Source organism: Monodelphis domestica, chromosome 2 (genome assembly GCF_027887165.1).
Source record: "Monodelphis domestica isolate mMonDom1 chromosome 2, mMonDom1.pri, whole genome shotgun sequence".
Classification (NCBI taxonomy): Eukaryota; Metazoa; Chordata; class Mammalia; order Didelphimorphia; family Didelphidae; genus Monodelphis; species Monodelphis domestica.
In genome coordinates this window covers 121786989-121807008 of record NC_077228.1, presented here as the reverse complement: position 1 = coordinate 121807008, position 20020 = coordinate 121786989, and the positions used below count along the sequence as shown (strand labels likewise).

Below are 20020 nucleotides of genomic sequence, written 5' to 3'. Positions count from 1 at the left end.
GGATTCATTTTCTGGGTAGAGATTAGATTAGGTTAATATTTATTTCCCAAGTAATTTAACCTACTGGGACCCCAACTTCTTCATCTGCAACATGAAGGAGTTGGCTAGAACATGGCTTTTCAACCTGGGGAGAAAGGTGTGAACTTGATTGTTTAAAATGTTTTAATAATTGTATTTCAATATGATTCTTTTCATTGGTAATCCTTTATACTTTATTTTACAAATCTGTGGTAGGAACAATATTGTAACCTCTACACCTTGGAAAGTTAGGCTAATTTTTCCCCTTAAAAGATATTGAAATTTGGCTGGTTCAAGGGACTAAAGGCTCAAGTTGCTGACTCACTCCCTAGTTGTCCAAGGACAAGACATCAATAAAGAACTTCTGGCATGCTCTGAGTTTCAGTTGGAGGACCATGATAGATAACTTAGGCAAGGTCAACTTGAAGTTGTGGTATTAATTTTTACCAATCTGTAAAACTTCCATTACCAAAGGTCCTTACTTTTAAAAACTGGTAAACAAACAAACAAAAAACTTGACTTTTTGACAGATGAGGCAAGAATGATTCCTTAATTCTGTGTGACTAGGTACGAACTCATAGCGTGGTTGGGAAGATCATGCTGACCATACAATTAGAAAAGCAGGAGCCCTCATGTGTCTAGCATGATACAGGATCAGGGTTTGCAATCAGCCACCAACCCCTAAAGCAGTGGGAGAGAATCATTTGGTTTTGTTTCTTTCAGTGGTGTCAGGTAGTTGTTATAATAATTATAGCCTTGTGTTTTAAGGATCTATTTGGTGTATCTTTTTGAGAAACATAATTACTAACAAAATATAAAAGAGTTTTTTTTTTTTTAAATGAGAGGAGGCAAGACAGAGGACACTTTTGTTCATAAAAATAAGTATAATCGAATTCTTCAAATTTGCCTATGTCTAACAATGAAAATGAAGTAAAGCTTAACTTGTTTCCCCCAAAAGAAAAATGTAAAAAATCAGCTCTACCCAGAAGTAGAACATCGATCAATTGAAAACTAGGTTTACTGACTGGCTTGGATCAGAGAAGGGCTTGCCAAAACTGCAGTGCGATATTTGTGGAAATGTTTTGTCAGAGGAGAGCATGAAGCCAGCAAAGTTTTCTTAACATCTGAAGACAAAGCAATTAGATTTTCTTTCTAACAAAAATCTCTTGAAATGAAATGCCAGTCACTCCTCTTAAGGGTATTTGTTGGCCAAAAAAAAAAGTCCTTACAAGGACTTTGCATTTTAATTGCTTTTCAAATCATTGTTGGGAAGAATTGTTGGCTGCCATTTGTATGGTATTTTCAGAACTGTTTTAAAGTGCTTTATGTAGATGATCTCACTTGGTAAGGCTGACACTACAAGTCTATGAGTATTATTTTCCTCATTTTGCAGATGAAGAAACTGAGATTTAGGTGAAGTGTAAGCAGGCTCACAATGGAGGTGAAATTCAAACCCAAATGTTGTCAATAAAAGCAAAGCAAAGTAATTGGTTAGTTCATGGCCTTTATCTACATATTATAATCACATCTGTGACTCTTAAGAAAACAAAAACTAGTACATTCAATAACCATGATGATTATTTTCCCTTCCTACGAGTTTTATTATATATTCTTGCAGAACATTTATGTGTCTTTAAATATAATTTCATAATATGAATTAGTTCTTTTGATAAATGAATGGAAAAGTTTAAATAAAATTATTTTATTATCTTTAGTGGAGAATTTAATAAATATATGTGTTATACAGTTAGACAAAATGTATATTTTACCATTCTGCATTATAGTTTGGGACAGATGGCTTCTGAGGGCCCTCCCAACTTACAGTTCTAGGGAAAGGATTTCCATCAGCAGGGAATCTTTCATGCTGAGATGATAATGATGATATGGGTCTTAAGGCTACAGGGAGGTCTACAAATGATTGTGGCCCAATTGCCATTCTAGGGTAATAAGCAAAGTTCAACTTATTTTTAAAGGCCAGGCCATAAGCAATTGCTGAACTGACTTCAAATAACCCAAAGGATAGTAACTGGGTCTGTTATTCTAGTAATACAGGGAACTATCCCAGATGAAAAAACTCCCTCTACCAATGCAGATCAAAACCTTCTCTGCATACTTTTTCTATTTTCTTTATTTTCCTTGGGTTTGTGTGTGTATATATGTCTTCTTTTTCAAAATGGCAAATATGGAAATATGTTCTGCATGACTTCAAGTGTATAATTGATATATTCTCAAGGAATGAAGGAGAGAATTTAGAACTCAATTTTAGAAAAAGAATGTTAAATTTTTTACATATAATTGGGAACTATTTAACAAAATATAATATACATGTGATATGTTTGTATATATTTTATGTTCACACACATATATACATATATCATGTATATATATATACACACACACATATATATATGTGTATATATATATATATTTCAAAACCTTCTCTGCAATTTTTAAAGTTTGCTAGAAGCCCAAGAGGTGTTTAACTGACTTGCCCAAGTTCACACAGTCCAGTATGTGTCAGATATATATATCTGTTACTCAGATCTTCCTGGTTCCAAGGCCAGCCATGAGATTATATTAAATTATCTCTCAAATAATTCAAGCAGGACAAAAAGGAATGAGTCAGAAGCAAGTTGGGCTTAGAAGATCAAAGGCAACAAAATCTCCAAGAGATTGAAGAAGACAATTGTTTAGGCCTAATGCCCAGGGGAAATCTTCAGAAGCCATGTGGGGAAATGTTTTTCTGAATCTTGTAGGGAAGGCATCATAAGGATCCACATCCATCAAAGCTTTCACTGAAAGTAAGGCACCTGTAGAATGATCTGAAATCTATGCAAAGACTCTTTTAGCCAGGCAAAAACAATTCTGCTATATGTCAAGGCATTCCTTGAATCTAAAGTTGGGAAATAGGTCTTGGAAGATGAGACACTTAGGAACTTCACCAAAATAAACCTACTATGGACGGAAACCCATGGTTTGATCCAACATCCAACCCTGACAACATTAGACTAGTTGAATTTTTTGTCATTTTGCATTTGGTGACATAATGCTTCCTAGTTATTCTTTACTTTCATATGATGCTATTTTGCAATAGATCACATATCTACTATTACAACACTATCTGAAAAACATAGAGAACACAAGTCTCACTGCACTTGCTACATGTTAACTATAAAAAGCATTTGATTCTGTAACAGTAATTATAATAGCTAACATTTATATAGCACTTTCAATCTGCCAGAAACTATGCTAAATCCTTTACACTATACTACCTCAAAGGCTCTCTTTCAACAAGTTACTTCTCACACATGGATTAAAATTATTCAAAACTCCTTGAAAGATATAACAGAGATAAACTCATTTCACAACCTTCTGATCACTTCTGATAGGTAATACATTAAAGAAGGGGATGTAAGCTTGTCAAAAGTGTTTTTCATGGTCATACAAGAGATATGGCATTTAGTTCAAGTTGAAGGAAGATTCCCTCTACTTGGTAAGGTCCTGAAAATTCTCCTATCTCCAAGTCCTAGAATACTCTTGGAGGAAATCCATAATCACTCAACAAAGTGTGGCCTAACCATCCACAAAAGAAAAATCTACAAATGCATACTCTAGAGATCAACATATATACTTAGTTAAATAACCTATGGCCTCAAGGAGGTTGCAATCATTTTTTTTGGTGGCGAGAAACTAAAGAAGAAAAGTGTGTATATCTATATAAAATAAATTATAAAAGGACATACAAGGTAATTTAAAAGGAGGGAGGAACTAGAAGTTAGGGGTGATGGTTAGAAGCTAGAAGGCTGACTAAGTTACTGAGAGTCACAGCTGGCTTCTCAATGAATGAGCAGACAGTAATGGAAAGTGGTTTCCTGAACCCACAAGAATTTTTTTGGTGTTATTTTTCCCATTCAGTAGCACATTTTTGCCCTTTAAAGAAGTCTCTGAGAGCTCTGATTTCCTTTTGTTCTATTGTGTCTTTGTCAATGCCTTTGCAATCGAGAAGGAGTATGTTAAGAACTCACACAAAATAAAGTGTGGTTCTGCCTTCTAGACTGGCTCATTTAGTTAAAATTCAGTGCTTACAAGGTCAAAGTTAAGGGTTCAACTCTTGAATAACCCAGGTATCTTTAATCTCTTACATAGCATGAATTGTTATTGAGGTGTGTCCCACTCTTCCTGACCCCAACTGGGGTTTTCTTGGCAAAGATCCTGGAGTGGTTTGCCATTTTCTTCTCTACCTCATCTTACAGATGAAGAAACTGAGACAGTTAGAGTGAATTGCTCAAGGTCAGAAAGCTAATGTCTGAGGCTAGATTTGAACTGAGGTTTTTCTAATTTCCCAACTCCAGGTCTGGCTGTCTATCAGCTGCATCTATACCCCTAATCTAGCTTTGCCTTCAGACAAATGAAGACCCCCAAGCTATAAGGAGAAAGAACAAGAAGCCAACCCATAAAAAAACTGCAGGTTCTAAAGGGGGGGACATTCATGGAGTTTTGTTATTTTTTTAAGGCAAATAGCAGCAGATTTGGTTATACCCAAACAATTGTTTAAAAACTTCCTGCCAGGCATAACTCTTCTAGGTGTTTTAGAATTATTTATCATCATAGTGAAGGGAAAAGATTATGGACTTATGAATCAGAGGATCTAGGTTCAAATTCCACTTTTAATGCTTATTACTTCTGTGACCCTGGGCAAATCACTTAATTTCCTTAGGCCTCAGATTCCTCATCCAGAGGAAAAAAAGTGGTTAGACTAGCTGGCTTCTGACATCTCTTTCAGTTCTACATCTATGATACTCATCTTTTTCTAACATAATGAGAATTTTCTTTTGTAAATGGAAATTACATGTAGGTATCTTGTATAGGTACTATATGTAGTTAATAAATAAGCTACAAAACTAAACAAGAGAAATAAAGAATAGGTTGAATAGCATTTGGAGAACTAGGTATAATTTTTGATTCCACTGTTGCTTCTGACACCAATATCTTTAGATTATAGTTGAGTGGCTTTGAGTCATATAAGACTATGATGTCTGAAAAAACCAAACTATAGGTGAACCAAAGAACGAGGATGAGATGCAGTGTTCTGGTTATAAGAAAACCTCAGCATATTACCAACAAGAATTTATATGAAAGAGGTAAAATTCTAAAAAGACCTCAAGGATATATATGACTTGGAAAAAGATGGGGGCTAATTACATATCAAGAGTAAGGAATAGCAGATGGACTACCTGAAATCTACATATTAACCATATGATAATAGAAATATCAAAGAAAGGCCTCTTGTCCACTGGAAGATTTATGGAAAGGCCAACGAATACAAGGGATAAGAAGGTTTGGGTTAATTTTGATGTATACCAATGGGAAGAGTATTCACACCAATGAGAGCAAAAGCTCATCAAAGTATGTTTATGAGCTTGTGAACATTTAGAAAGAAAGGATTTGCCAAGAAGAGGCTATGCCAAATTAATATCATTTCCTTTTTGTGCCATTGCTTCTAGACTGGCATATCAGGACAATGTCACAGATCTAGTAGACCTGCATTTCAGGAAAGCATTTAACATTCTCTCATAATATCCTTTCTGGGCAAAGGAGATAAGTACTAGATGACTGCACAGTTAGGTGCATTCAAAACTGATTAAATGACTGGACCGAAAGAGTCAAACAGAGTAATGTTAGAGCAGGAGATTTATAACAGGATATTCCAAAGTTCTATTCTTTGGCCTACTGAACTAAATGTTTTAAAAATGATTTAGATGAAGGCATATATGACAGGTTTAAGAAATCTGTAGGTGACAAAGTTGGGAGGGACAGCTATTAAAACATCTGAAAAATCCCAAAAGATCTTAATAGATTTAATGGTGGACAGAGGCTAATAAGATGAAATGGAATCATTACAAACTGTAGAGTCGTGGGCTTGAGCTTAAGCACAAAGATAGGATGATAGAAGCAAAGCTAGTCAACAATTCCTGTGGAAAAATAATCTGGGGGGTTAAGTAAACTGAAAACCCTATAAGAGTCAACAGTACCATATGGCAGCCCCAAACTGGTTGATGTCATGTTAGGAAACAGAAGCAAAGTATCCATAATGAGGATGATGACAGCTCTTGTTGTTTTCCATCTTTGTAAGATCACGAGGGGATTACTGTGTGTGCTCAGTCCTCGGTACATTTCTGAAAGGGCTTTGACAAGAGGCAGCAGGGTTTCATGGACAGGATAGTAGATTAGGGGCTCAGAGGGGTTAGGTTCAAATATTAGTTCTATTATTCAGAACCTGGGAGATCCTGATTCTTAGATTCAGTTTCATAATCTACGAAATGAATGGGTTTGACAAGATGATATCTAAGGTCTTTTTAGGCTCTAAACCCTCTATATTCAGGAGTATGATTGGCTTGGCAAGGGAACTGATATCATAAGAGGATCAGTTGAGAGCAATAGGGATATGCAGCCTAGAAAAGACATCTAAAGGTGACATGATAGCTTTCTTCAAAGAGCTGAAGGACTGGCCTGTGGGACAGTGATTGTGTTTGTTTTGCTTTACTACTGACAGCAAAACTAAGTGGAACAAATGTGAGTTAAAGGCAGATTTCAGCTGGGTAGGGTGTTATATGCCTATAATTTCTGTGGCTAGGGAGACCAAGGCCAGTGGTTCACTTGAACTAAGGAGTTCTGAGCTGTAGTGTATAATCACTCAACTGATCAGGAGCTGCAGTGTGCTAAGCTGCCTGGGCTTCTAAACTAAGTCTAGTATTAGTATGATGAGCCTCTGGAAGCAAGGACTGGCCACCAGATTGCTGGAAGAGTAACAAAGAGGATGGACATGTTCCATCAAAGCTTCTGTACTAATCAGCAGTGGAATGGGGCTCATGAGTAGCTGTTTGTACCACTTCCAGTCTGAACCAAAGGGGAAAAAACAAGAAAAGAACATGATTGCAGTTAGATATACTATCTGTTTTTCTAACACCTTGGAACAGTTCAAAAGCAACTTTAAAAAGTAATATTGCCAAGGCAGTAAACTAGGTGTCTCAGTGGCTGGAGAGCTACACCTGAAGTCAGGAAGTCTGGGTTCAAATCCGACCTCAGACACTTCTGTGTGAACCTGGGCAAGTCATTTAACCCCCCAATAGCCTAGTCCTTACTGCTCTTTTGCCTTGGAATAGGTACTTAGTATCAATTCTAAAATAGAATGTAGGGTTTGTTTTTTTAATATTGTTTCCTATCACTATAAGTTATAAATCAAAGGTTCTTAACTTGAGATCTGTGAATTTTTAAAAACAATATTTTTATAATTATATTTTGATATAATTGACTTCCTTTTATTTTATGCATAAGAGTCAATAAAAGGGGCCTATGGACTTCATTGAACTGCTAAAAGGCTTCTATGACACAAATATAATTGAGAATTCTTTTTAAAAGAGTCTGACTACTTACAGATGGTTAAGAAAAGATTTTTTTTTAATTTAGGTTGGAAAAAAAGTATGTAATGAATTAAATATTCTGTCACTATTTAAAATGAAAAAACAAAAACAAAAACAAAAATCCTCGTCTTCCATCCTAGAATCAATACTGTGTACTTAGTTCCAAGATAGAAGAGCAGTAGGCTATGCAATGGGGAGGATGGAGTGTTAAATGACTGAGGCCAGATATGAATTCAGGGGTAGCTCATCTCCAGGCCTGGCTGTCAATCCACTGATCCACTTAGCTATTTCCCACCCACTACCCCATCCCCATTTAATTTTTTTTAAATCAATTTCTTTCTTAAATTGAATTTTTACTTTATCAATCCCCACCCACCCACCCATTGTGAAAAGCATGATTATATATTACAGACATGTTAAGCAGGCAAAATAAATTCCTGTATTGGCAATTAAAAAAAAAAGCCTTATTCTGCATTCTGAGTCTATGGCTTATCTAACAGGAAATGGGTCCCATGTTTCATCTTGAGTCTTCTTGAACAGTGGGTGTTCTTTGTGCTGATAACAGTTCCTAAGTCTTTCAAAGTTGTTTGTTTTATAATATTACTGTTATTGTATAAATTGTTTTCCTGATTTTTCTCATTTCATTCTGTATCAGTTCATATAAGACTTCCCAGGTTTTTCTGAAACCAGAAAATGACACTGTTACACGTCATTTCTTATAGTACAAGAGTATTCCATCACAACCATATACCACAATTTGGTCAGCCATTCCCCAATTGATGAGCTGCTATAAGTATTTTTACACACAGTAGTCCTTTTCCTCTTTTTTTGATTCTGGAAAAGATTCTCAATTAGGAGAGTATGGGACTAGATGGCCTCTGAGGACCCTTCCTGTTCTGAAATTCAGGGGCTCATGGTTATTTAGGTATTCTTTTTCTATCCTGCCATGCTACTCCTACCATCAGTGAAGCAATTTGCAATGTGATCTCCACAAACAAAACTTCAACTATTTAAAGCAACATCATTTCAATTTGCTATAAATTTGTATTTTTGTAAAGTCATGGACAGGAGATGATTATTTTATTTGCTACGTAGGAGTCATGCTTAGATCAAGTGACTCAAACCTAAAGCTAGGAGAACAGAAGGGCTGGAGTCAGGTGTGATCCCCGGATAATTATTTTTTTTTAGGAATTGGGATATTTTCATAAAAGCTTCTCTACCCGAAGCAGAACTCCTTGCTCTGAGTTTCAACACTAGGAATAGAGGAATAATAAAATTTTATCTCTATCTGTCTCTCAAAATTGATAGGCAAAATTGATCAAAATAAATCTCCTATCACCTAACAATTATTTAACATTTAAATAATTAAGAAAGTTATCTACAGGGGGGCAGCTAGGTGACTCAGTGGATTGAGAGCCAGGCCTAGAGATGAGAGGTCCTAGGTCCAAATCTGGCCTCAGATACTTCCTAGCTGTGTGACCCTGGGCAAGTCACTTAACCCCCATTGCCTAGCCTTTACCACACTTCTGCCTTGGAGCCAATGCACAGTATTGATTCCAAGACAGAAGGTAAGGATTTAAGGGGGAAAAAAAAGAAAGTTACCTACAGAGTACCTCTAAAGCTAAAAGAAAGGTATTCTTTCTCTTGCAATGTTATTAAGAAAGTCAATGTGATACAGTAGAAAGAATGCCAAACTTGGAGTCAGGAGAATATAGCTCAAATCATGCCTCAGACATTTAATAGCTGTGGACCCTGAGCAAATCACTTAACTTTGTTTAACTCAGTTTTCACATAGGTAAAATGGGAATAATAGCACCCGCTTCACAGGGTTGTAATGAAGAGAAAATGAGATAATGTATTAAAATGCTTTACAACCTGAAACTGTTACATGTTACTTCTTACTGCTGCTAGTATTTAAGAGAAGTGATAAAGAGAGTAAGTAACTCAATAATCATGTTCCAAAACTAAATTAGAGAAACTTTTAAGGTGCTTCCATTCCCTAGGATCAGGCAACAATCTGCCTTGGGGTAAACATTTAACAAGAAAAGAAGGTCCCTAAAATGGGTTTGGGGAAGTTAAGTGATACATTGATAAGAGTTCCAGCCCTGGAATCAGAAGGACCTGAATTCAAATCCAACTCCAGACATCTACTAACTGTGTGGCTGGCCCTGGGCAAGTCACTTAACCTTATTTGCCTCAGCTTCCTTATTTATAAAATGAACCAGAAAAGGAGATGGCAAACCACTCAAGAGTCTTTGCCCATGAAAACCCCAAAAGGGGTCCCAAAGAATTGGCCCCAAATAATCAATAAAAAAACAAAATAAGATTTCTTTTTTTTTTTTAACTTTAACAATCCTTTTTTTTTTTAACCCTTACCTTCCATCTTGGAGTCAATACTGTGTATTGGCTCCAAGGCCAAATAGTGGTAAGGGTTAGGCAATGGGGGTCAAGTGACTTGCCCTGGGTCACACAGCTGGGAAGTGTCTGAGGCCAGATTTGAACCTAGGATCTCCCATCTCTAAGCCTGGCTCTCAATCCACTGAGCTACCCAGCTGCCCCCACTTTAACAATCCTTAAGAGTAAATTAAAAATTTGAAAACATTTTGGGAAAATTTCCATTTTTAGAACCAACTAGTAAAAACTCTATCAGATTTTCATGTGGAATTCCAGGACTTTCCCCTAGCTATGGAATTGCAATGGTACAAAAAAGAACATGGAAATAAAGACAAAAATGCTTAGGTAAAACTGGCAATTTTGTCTGAGATTAGGCAGATGAGTACAATAGTGTCATTAAAAGGAAATACAATATGCCTGAGTTAACATATACAATAATAATATCTGCTAATAATTAACTGCTTTTATAAAATTATTTAGGAATGAGAACATTTGGAACTGGAAGGGAGAAAAAAGTTTTAAAATATTGTTTTTTAAATAAAATTATATATTTATAAATTTTTTATAAAATAAAAAGTTTTAAAACAAAAAAAAACTTTAGAAATTAATAACAAAAGACTTGTAATAAGAAAAGCACTCATTATGGAATCTAGAAACCTCAGTTCATTTGTGTCCCAGCTCTCCTTGTTGACCAAGCTATCATCATATAGGACCTTTATGGGCCTCAGGTTCCTTATATATAAAATGAGGAGGTTCAATATGGAATCTCTAAGGGACCTTTCCATTTTCAACCCTATAAGGAAGCACTAATAAAAATCACTCACTATATCACAGCAAAAGCAAGGTGGGATAAAAACGGTAATGACATTACGCTGTCTTTGAGTGAATAAAGAGAAAGTAAGGAGATATCATACCAAGTAGAAAAGTTAAATCCAAGATACCAAGACAAACCAACAATACCAACTTCTGACACTAGATATTGGTGCCTGAGCACTGTTAAGCCCCATTTTGTTTTAAAGGCAATATCTTTTTCATAAATAGGGGGCTAATAACTTTGGAATCTCTAAAATATGTCTTGAGATATGAACTCCCAGCAAAGGAGAACTGGGTGGAAATTAAAGAAAGGGTAACTGCATGACACTTGTGGAGTGAAAACTTTATACAAAGTTTTCTTGGATATTATTTTTAACTATTCCAAGTTCACAAAAAAATAGGTGCTCAGTGTTCTTCAACAGATTATATATACCCTTTAAGATTAAGAAAGGGCTGACTGTTGCCCAACTAAACCAGTTAGTCTTGGATTATTAAAAGAATTTACAAAATAATTAAAAAAGAAAAGCTAATAATCACAATAGAAAAATACCCAAAGGGAACTGAATGACTACATCATAAATATTTTCAAAATTTCACTTGTTGGCAACTTGAGCTGAAAAAGATTGTAAGGTCTGAAGATGCTTAACATAAAGGTGGGAAAATACCTGACTTTCTAGAGTACTCTGAGTATAGGGAAGACATAATATAGGGGACATTTATAGAATGTTTTAAGGTTTGTAAAGAGTATATATATATATGTATGTGTGTGTATATATATCTATATATATATATATATAAAAATGGAGATTTGAACCCCAGACTTCAATTCCCAGAAGTCCTTGGTAGTTCCCAGAATTCCCTATAATATCACCCTGAGTCCTCACCTGAGTGCAAGAACACAATTTGTATTTAAACTGACTCTCCGCCTACTTCAGCCCTCTCCCTGCTTCCTCTTCTAAGCACATGTGCTTCTCAAGATGTAATAAGTGAAATTGAATGGGCTTTTCAGCCCTCCTAGACACATGCTTTTCTTATTTTGTATTTTCTTTATTTCTTAATTCTAATAATCTTTAATAAACCTCGTAAAATATAATACTTTTAGCAGAGAAACTAATTTTAATTGTTACAATATATATTGTCTCTCTAATACTCCACAATTTCCTGACTTTAAGTCCTAGCATTTTATCCACTATGACCGAATTTTTTACATTTCTTATGACAGTAGCTCTAGTTCAGGTAAAATCTAAAATATTTAGCAAACTCTAGTTAAGACATTGTCTCTTATACTGGCTTTTTAACTTCTAAAAATAATTTATTCCTTCCTTTAGCTTTGCTTAATTCCCTTGAACTATGTGACTGTTTTTTTCTCAAGGGGAAAAACTGATTTAAAAAGCACAGTGAAAAGGGGAAAATGTGAGATCAAGTTAAAAGCCTTATATTTGAATACTTGCTCTGTTAATACCTGTCAAATAAAAGGAAAAAAATCACTATTTCTGTGGGCCTCATCTTCCCTATTTGTAAAATAAATAGGTGGGCTCTAAAATAGATGCTCTAAAAAGTCCCTTCCAGCTATAATCTTCATATCATCTCCATCTTTTTGAAGGAAAGCAGAGGTGAAGTACCCTGTCAATCACCACACTGAATTTGATTAAAATCCCTAGACTGTACCAGAGTACAGGGCCATAACACTTTTCATCCAGCGGTCACTCTCTTTTGTTGGATTAGCAGATCTGATTCAGCATTTTAAGAGGATGATTTTATGGATGTGTGTGGTTTTTTTCCTTAAGGAGGTGCTGTTTGATGGTTTTGATTCATTGGTGAATGTCAACCACAAATCTGCTATTTCTTTTTATCTGCAATGCTTTCCAAATGTGCAACTAGCCTCTAAGTCCCGGAAAGTTATAGCAGAAAAGGTTCCCTGCATATGAAAAATATGCTAGATATGGTACCATAACATCTGAAGCCATAAAGACCACTATTTGCCACATCTGTAAAAATCCTTCTGAAGATTAAAGAACAGAAAAATTTAATTATTCTGTTTTAGTAGCAATATCCTTCTTGCCATGTGGCAAGTACACCTCCCTGGCCCCTTTTTCCAATATCCTTTTATTTCACTTGAAAATATTCTTATAGTCTGTTAGAGTTAGGCAAAGCTATAACCATATGGAGGTGTCTGGGGGGAACTGCCCCATTTTCATGAAGTATGGCAAGACCTACCATAGCTGGAAATATCTAGCTCTGTGATGTTGTTTTTATCAAACAATTAATCATAGGATCTCAGAATTGGAAGGAGTCTTGGAGATTTTCTAATCTAACCTGTATCTGAATGGGAATCTCATCCTCCCCCCCCCCCCATATTACTCAAGTTGTTGCTAGTTCCTCTGGGACCAACTAAAACAAGTCTATTCCTTCCTAAGGACAGCCCTATAAATACTTAAGACACTTATTCACTAAACTTGCTTTTGCATTGAAGCTAAATATCTCCAGCTCCTTCAATCCATTCTCATGTGACTAAGATCAGTTGCTCTCAACATCCTAGGGGCCTTCTTCAGAGTGTGTCCCATCCTGTCAATATCATACCCAATAATATCTGCCGCCCAAACTGAACCCAATACTTCAGATATAGTCTGACTGGGACAGAGAACAAGAGATATTATTTATTTGTTCTATACAGAACAAATATAACTATTCTAGGTACTATGAACACATATTTGGGAGGAGAACTCTGGATCTGAAGTCAGAAAAAACTGACTTTAGATCTGTTTCAGAAACTTATTAGCTGTGTTATTCTGGCCCAATAATTTAATCTCTCTCAGTCAGCTTCTTCTTCTACAAAATGGGGATAATAATAATATTTACAACCCTAGGCTGTTAGGAAGATAAAATAACTTGCTACATGCTTTGTAAACTTTAAAGTTCTATATGAATGTTTGCTATTATCAGAGGACGGAGTGCCTACTTTCTTTCTTGACAGATTCTCCACCAACTGCTTATCAGAATCAGCTCCATCCCCACAAGAAAATCTTTTGTGTAGCAATAGTCAATTTCCTATTGATGAATAATTTATTGAGGTGAGGAAATAGGTATGGTTAAATGTCAATGAAAGACTGAATGATGCCTAGCACCAGAAGTATCTAGATATTTAATTAATTTTGTTTGATTGAAAAGAGAGATTGTTATACATGATGTTAGAAAATTATAAAAGTGGACAGGATCATATTACCAAATCCAGAATAAATCTGAGGGACAATTAAGGAAAAGAACACTTTGTAAAACCAGTCAGTCCAACATTAGCAGAACACTGAGGTTCCAGTGGCTTTGAGATAGCTCAAGTCCATAATTATGAGAATATTTTTTAAGACCAAGTAAATCTTCTCAAGGAGCTGAGTATGATTAAAAAAAATTTTTTTTTCCACCTGGGGCCCTATTAGCTTTTCTCTAAGAGGTATCTGAAATGAGGAGGGGGACTATTTTAGTCCCCAAATTTTATAAGATCAGAAGTTAAAATTTGGCCTGAAAAGACTTGTCTTATGGTCCTATACCCAGAAGGAAAAGCTGAAATGTAGCACTGCGGCTTTGGCTGCTTTCTCCTTTACCAAGAACAAGAACATATCTTATATTTCTATAAATGCTTGAACATTTACAAGGTGCTTTCCTCACTGCCTCTCACCAGCTCTACCCCCACCCTACCAATATCCTATCTCTTGCCAGATCCTTTCTATTTTACCTTCTTAACATCTCTCATTCTCTGATCTTGTTATCACCCTAGCACAGACCCTCATCACCACATGTCTAGACTATTGCAATAACCTACTGGTGGGTTTCCTCCCTACCTCAGGTTTCTTCCCACTCCAATCCATCTTCCATTTGGCTGACAAACTGATCTTCCTAAAGTAGAGATCTAACCACAATGTCCCCCTCCCCCAGACATTAAAATCAAACTTGATTGTTCCTGTTATAATCAGTATAAAATATAAAATCTTCTGTTTGGCTTTCAAATTTCTTCATAACTTGTCCCCTTCCCCTAATGCATACTACTCAATCCAGTGATCCTGACCTCCTTGCAAAAGAAACTCTTATCTCCATCAATTCTTTAGCACAGTGAATAGAGCACCAGATCTGGAGTCAAAAGGACATGATTTCGAATCTAGCCTCAGACATTTCCTATCTCACTTAATCTCAATTTTCTGGCCCTTACCATTCTTCTGTCTTGGAACTGATACTATCTTTCCTTCTTTCCTTCCTTCCTTCCTTCCTTCCTTCCTTCCTTCCTTCCTTCCTTCCTTCCTTCCTTCCTTCCTTCCTTCCTTCCTTCCTTCCTTCCTTCCTTCCTTCCTTCCTTCCCTTACCTTCTGTCTGGCATTCTTTCTACTATATCATATTGACTTTCTTAATAACATTATAAGAGACAGAATACCTTTCTTTTAGCTTTAGAGGTACTCTGTAGGTAACTTCCCCCCCTCCCCCCTTAAATCTGTACCTTCTGTCTTGGAATCAATACTGGGTATTGGTGACTTGCCCAGGGTCACATAGCTAGGAAGTGTCTGAGGTCAAATTTGAACCCAGTACCTCCCATCTCTAGGCCTGGCTCTCAATCCACTGAACCAACCCAGCTGCCCCCACTATCATTTCTAAGACAGAAGGTAAGAATTAAAAAAAAAAAATCTTACTGGCAGTTTGAATGCCTAGAATTATCCCTGTCCTCACTTTCACCTCCTAGCTTTCTTCATGTTCCAGCTAAAATCCCACTTTCTGCTAGAAGTCTTTCCTGACCTCCTTAACACTAGCGACTAGGATGATCTCCAATTTATCCTGTCTCTATCTTGTTTGTACTTCGTTGTTTGCATTTTTCCTCTCCCATTAAACTGTAAAATGTTAAAGTGCCAGGAACTTTTTTTTTAATCTCTCTTTTTTTCCAGGCATAACACAATACATAGTAGGGCATTAATGGCAAGCCTTTTTGAGACCAAGTACCCAAACTGCAGGCTCTTGTCATTTGTGAACCCCATGCCTTACTCCAGACAGAGGAGGGAGGAAAGGTTCCCAATGGGCTGCTTGATAGAGGGGCGAGTCATTTGAGAAATAACCTTAGGGGTGTATAGAGAGGAGGAAGGGAGCAGCCCCCTCTGGCACATGTGCCATAGGTTCACCAATACAGTAGTATGGTAATAAAGAAATAAATTAATATAAATAGATAATCCTTATGACTTAACTTGACAACCATGTTGTCAGGCAGACATTTTAAGTATTATCATACCTACTTTAAGGAGGATCTGACAAATGATTAGCTTATGGTCTGAAAACCTGGAATACCTTAGATGCCTAATAAATGCTTGTTGATAGTTGATCATGCACTCAGGAACTTAATCATCCTGCAGGATTTCATCAGCCTCTATACTTAAAGGCTCATCAATATCTTCATTACTTTATGCCCTGACTAGAGTGAGTGAAGAGGTTTTCCCATATTTTTCATTTAAGGAGGGTACCCATGCTCCCAGGCACTTTCTCTAGTGTCCTTTTGAGTGTTCCTTCCTTTGAAGGCAAGGAATCTAATTCCGCCCTAGATTCTCCACTCCCCAATTCCCTGCTTCTTTTCCTTTCAGCTTATTTTCTATGTTATCTTCCTCCATTAGATTTTAAGTTTCTAGAGGACAGGGGCTGTCTCTGTACTTGTATTCCTAGTCTAGCAATCAGCACCTACCTGGCACTTAGCAGGTGCTTAATAAATGTTTAGCTGACTGAATGATTGACTGTAAAAGAGAAAGTTCATATCCAGGTTTTTTTAAACTCTACACCAAAGTTTGACCCTTATATTTTCTGAAATTGTTCTAATATTGATGAATCATTTAGAATATGTTCCAGAAAAATAGCTATCAAATTCTAAGAAATCTGTGGCAAGTTTAAAGCACCTTGGGAAACACATTTTACACTGAAATATTCCTGCAGCAGGAATTTAATTTTGTAACTCACTGAAGAAGTCCCTATCCCAGTGAGACTGCAGAATGCCTTTATTTTAAAGAGCTCAACATTTTCTTCAATACAAGTTTAAGCTGGTTTGCTAACTGTGAAAAAAAGTATTACAAGGAAAATAACGGAAGGGGAGACTTCTGGGGGAGGAGGAGACTTCTCTCAGGAAATATTCATTACAACAAAATTCCTATGCAAGAAGAATGAGAACTATTGGCTTTCTTAACCTAGGATCCAGGAATTTATTTTTAAAATATTTGGATAATTGTATTTCATTAAATTGTTTCTTTTGTAAGCCTATGTATTTTATTTTTTATGCACTGAAAAACATTCTGAGAAACATAGGGGTCTATAGGTCTCACTAGACTGTCCAAGGGGTCCATGACATAAAAGAAGCTAAAATCAGCTGCTTTCAAGATTTTGTGGTTGGATTTGACCAGTACATTACCTCATTTTTGGTGTTCTCATTTTATTCCTCTGAGGTAATATGGAGACAAAGATGATTATCCTTACCAAGGAGATGGAGCACAGAAAGTGACTTGCTCTGGAGTTACATACTGAGCAGAGAAACTGGTTCTCAAAACAAATCTAATCAAATCTTAAAGAAAAAAAAAAGGTGTTGGGCTTGAAAGAACTTTTGGTCTATTTGGCTTTAGTTGGCTTTCTCTGGACTGAGCTTGGGTGTATGTTATGGGGTGAGCCTGACATACTCCAAACAGACATGTGTCAGTTTCAGGCAGATGTCAGTTTCTGAATGAAGTAAGATGGAGACTGGAGAAAGACATGGGGCAGGAAGTGAAGGGGGATACAAGATATAATAGAGACACTAGTGAATATGGATGAGATCAATGCAAACTTGGTTAGGCCTGGAAGAACTGATGTTTAAGGACACTTGTAGTCTTGAAGCTGTATGTAAAAATGATGTAGAATTACAAATCTAAGAGATCTAAGGCTTCTTTCTTTAAAACCCAGTCATCATTCATGTAAGAAATATTTAGTAGATGCCTGTTCTGAACAGAGTCCATATACTCTGAGCAGAGTCCATGTACTCCAGACAGTTAAATTAAGTCATGGAATTTTTTTGAGTGTTGTGTTCTAGTTCTGACTCCACAACTTATTACCAAATGACAGTTTCCACTTCTGCATTTGCCAAATTAGACACTACCACCTGCTCAATCAGGCACAGATTTTTTTTTTTAGGAATTAAGTCATAAATGATCAAGTGAAGGCATACTGTTGTTTACAAAATGTCATATAAATTAGTCTTAATCTTTTTTCTCTTAAACAAGAGCTGCAATATAGGAAAGCTCTCTCTACAGCTCAGCAATATTTATAGACTAACTTAAATAATTACCTGAGGGTGGGGGGCGAAAATGCGGGAGATTGAGAGAGTTAGTTTTGATTAGATGGTATCTTCAGTACATGTCCATCAGGGCTTGAACTCAGGCCTTTCTGATGGACAAGCCAATTCTATCCAGTGCTCTACACAACCTTTCCTTTGAACATAGGTCTCCAAAACACTGCCTTGCCTAAAGCTTCACCTGCAGTAACAATTAAAGGAAGAATCCTGCTGCTAAAGAAGTGGGCCAAAGAAGAGAAACAGATGAAAAAGTGTTGAACCTTCCCCAATTTAAAGTGCATCAAAGTATGGTACTCCCTTTGAGTCTACACATAGAAAAGAAAAAGTTCTGATTGGAGTAAATACGTGGAGAAAAGCCCAGCAGGGGTTCTCAGTGTTTGGCAAAGTGATGAATGGGCTGCTTGCAGCTTCCCAGACTTGGGACGCCGGTTCCCAACGAAACCAGGGGTAGTATTTGTATCGGCCTTCCTCCAATACAATTTCAGGCCACAATGCTCCAAACAGAAAGATCTAGAGTTAAGGCTTGCTTGGGTCTTTGGGTTCAGTCTGCCTAAAGAACTTGGAGAATTTGATCTGGGGGGAGACAACCTGCGCTCCAGCCTAGGTTTGCCCCAGACCTGGAGCGGGGGCCAAACTACGTCTAATTTTTAAGTGATTGAATTTGCGAGGGGCAGGGGCTGGAGCACGCCCTTCGGCCCTCGGTTAGCCCCAGGGACTAGCACGCCGGACCCTACCCCAACAGATCCTTCCCTCCTCCTCCCCAGTGCACCTCCCCCTCTTCCCCCGTCCAGCCCCTCCCCCAAAGCCCCAACGGGCTCTAGGACCAGGCGGAGCCCTCAGGCTCCCTCCCGCTCACTTCCTTCCTACTTGCAGCCAGCTGCTGCTGCCGCCACTGGGGTAAAGAGGGAAAGGGGACACCGGGTGGGGGGCTTGGGGCCGCGAGGGTTCTCTGCGCGCCTTACCTGGCGAAGCAGTATTCACAGTGGTTCCCCCGCTCGTTGACCGTGAGCACGTAGGTGTAGGCCGGGCAAGAGAAAAGCAGGTCCCCAACGCCGTAGCTCTGGAGGGCCCGCAGCCCCCGGCCTTTGCCTGGGCTGAAGAACCTCTCGATGCCCACATCCTCCCCGTCTCCTCTCGCGCCCTCCGCCCTCATGCTGGGAGCAAGCCTAGGAGATCGGCTAGAGCGTGCACTCTCTGCCCTGCCCTGCCCAGCAATGCACGGCTCGGTCCTAGGCTCGGTGGCTGTGGCGGCTGCTGCTGCTGCTTCTCGCGCTGCTGCTGCTGCTGTTGCTACTCGCCGTGGCACCCTAAGGAGGGAGGGAGGGAGGGAGGCGACGGGGATGCCAGCCCGGGGGGTGGGGGCTGCCCGCGGTCAACTCCGGGATTGCTATTACTGGAGAAGCGTCACCAGGAGTCGAGCCGAGGCCGGCAGGCTGGCAGGGGGTGGGGGTTCACACCCGCATGGGGAAGTGGAAAATCAGTCCGACGAGGCGCAGTAGACAGGCCGACTAGCTCCCGGGGAAAGTACTGCAAGCCACCCGCCTGGTCCTAAAGCCCACCCACCGAGGAAGAGGGCTAAAATGCAATGGGGGCATGCTTCTGGCCTGGACTTTACCTGATTTTACCAGCCCCCTGCCCCCCAGGGGAAGCTTAGCAATTTTGTTATAGTTTTTTTAATGGGGGTGGGGAACAAAATACTCACCTGAAAAGTGGGTGTGGCTAGCTCTCTAGGGGATTCGAGTTGGTGGGTCTGCCGATATGGGGGGGGGAAGGGGTTGGCTGGATGCATTAGTTGTTATATCTAAATATCAGATTTTAAAATGCAGAAGCCTAGTTTAGCCTTTCAAAAAATCAAGTCAACAAACATTTACTAAGCACCTACAATCTGTATATCTATTTATTAGACACTAGGGAATAAAATAACAAACAAAAAAGTTACCCCCACCCCCCTAAAACCTTATGGCCTGCTCTAAAAGAGTTCACAATTTAATGGGGATGAGTTGGGGAGAAAACATGCAAAACTCCAGTGGACAGGACATAAAAAGGA

General features: G+C 38.1%; 1 protein-coding gene across 1 annotated transcript in view; it reads right to left on the bottom strand.

Moving 5' to 3' along the window:
* The window catches only part of SMYD2 (SET and MYND domain containing 2), an 88922-nt gene extending 69250 nt beyond the window's left edge, over window positions 1-19672 (bottom strand). The window contains exon 1 of the mRNA XM_056815917.1: window positions 18936-19672. Coding sequence (XP_056671895.1) covers window positions 18936-19126 — 191 coding nt within the window. The 5' untranslated portion in view covers window positions 19127-19672. The remainder of the gene's footprint in view (window positions 1-18935) is intronic.
* Between the last annotated feature and the right edge of the window lie 348 nt (window positions 19673-20020).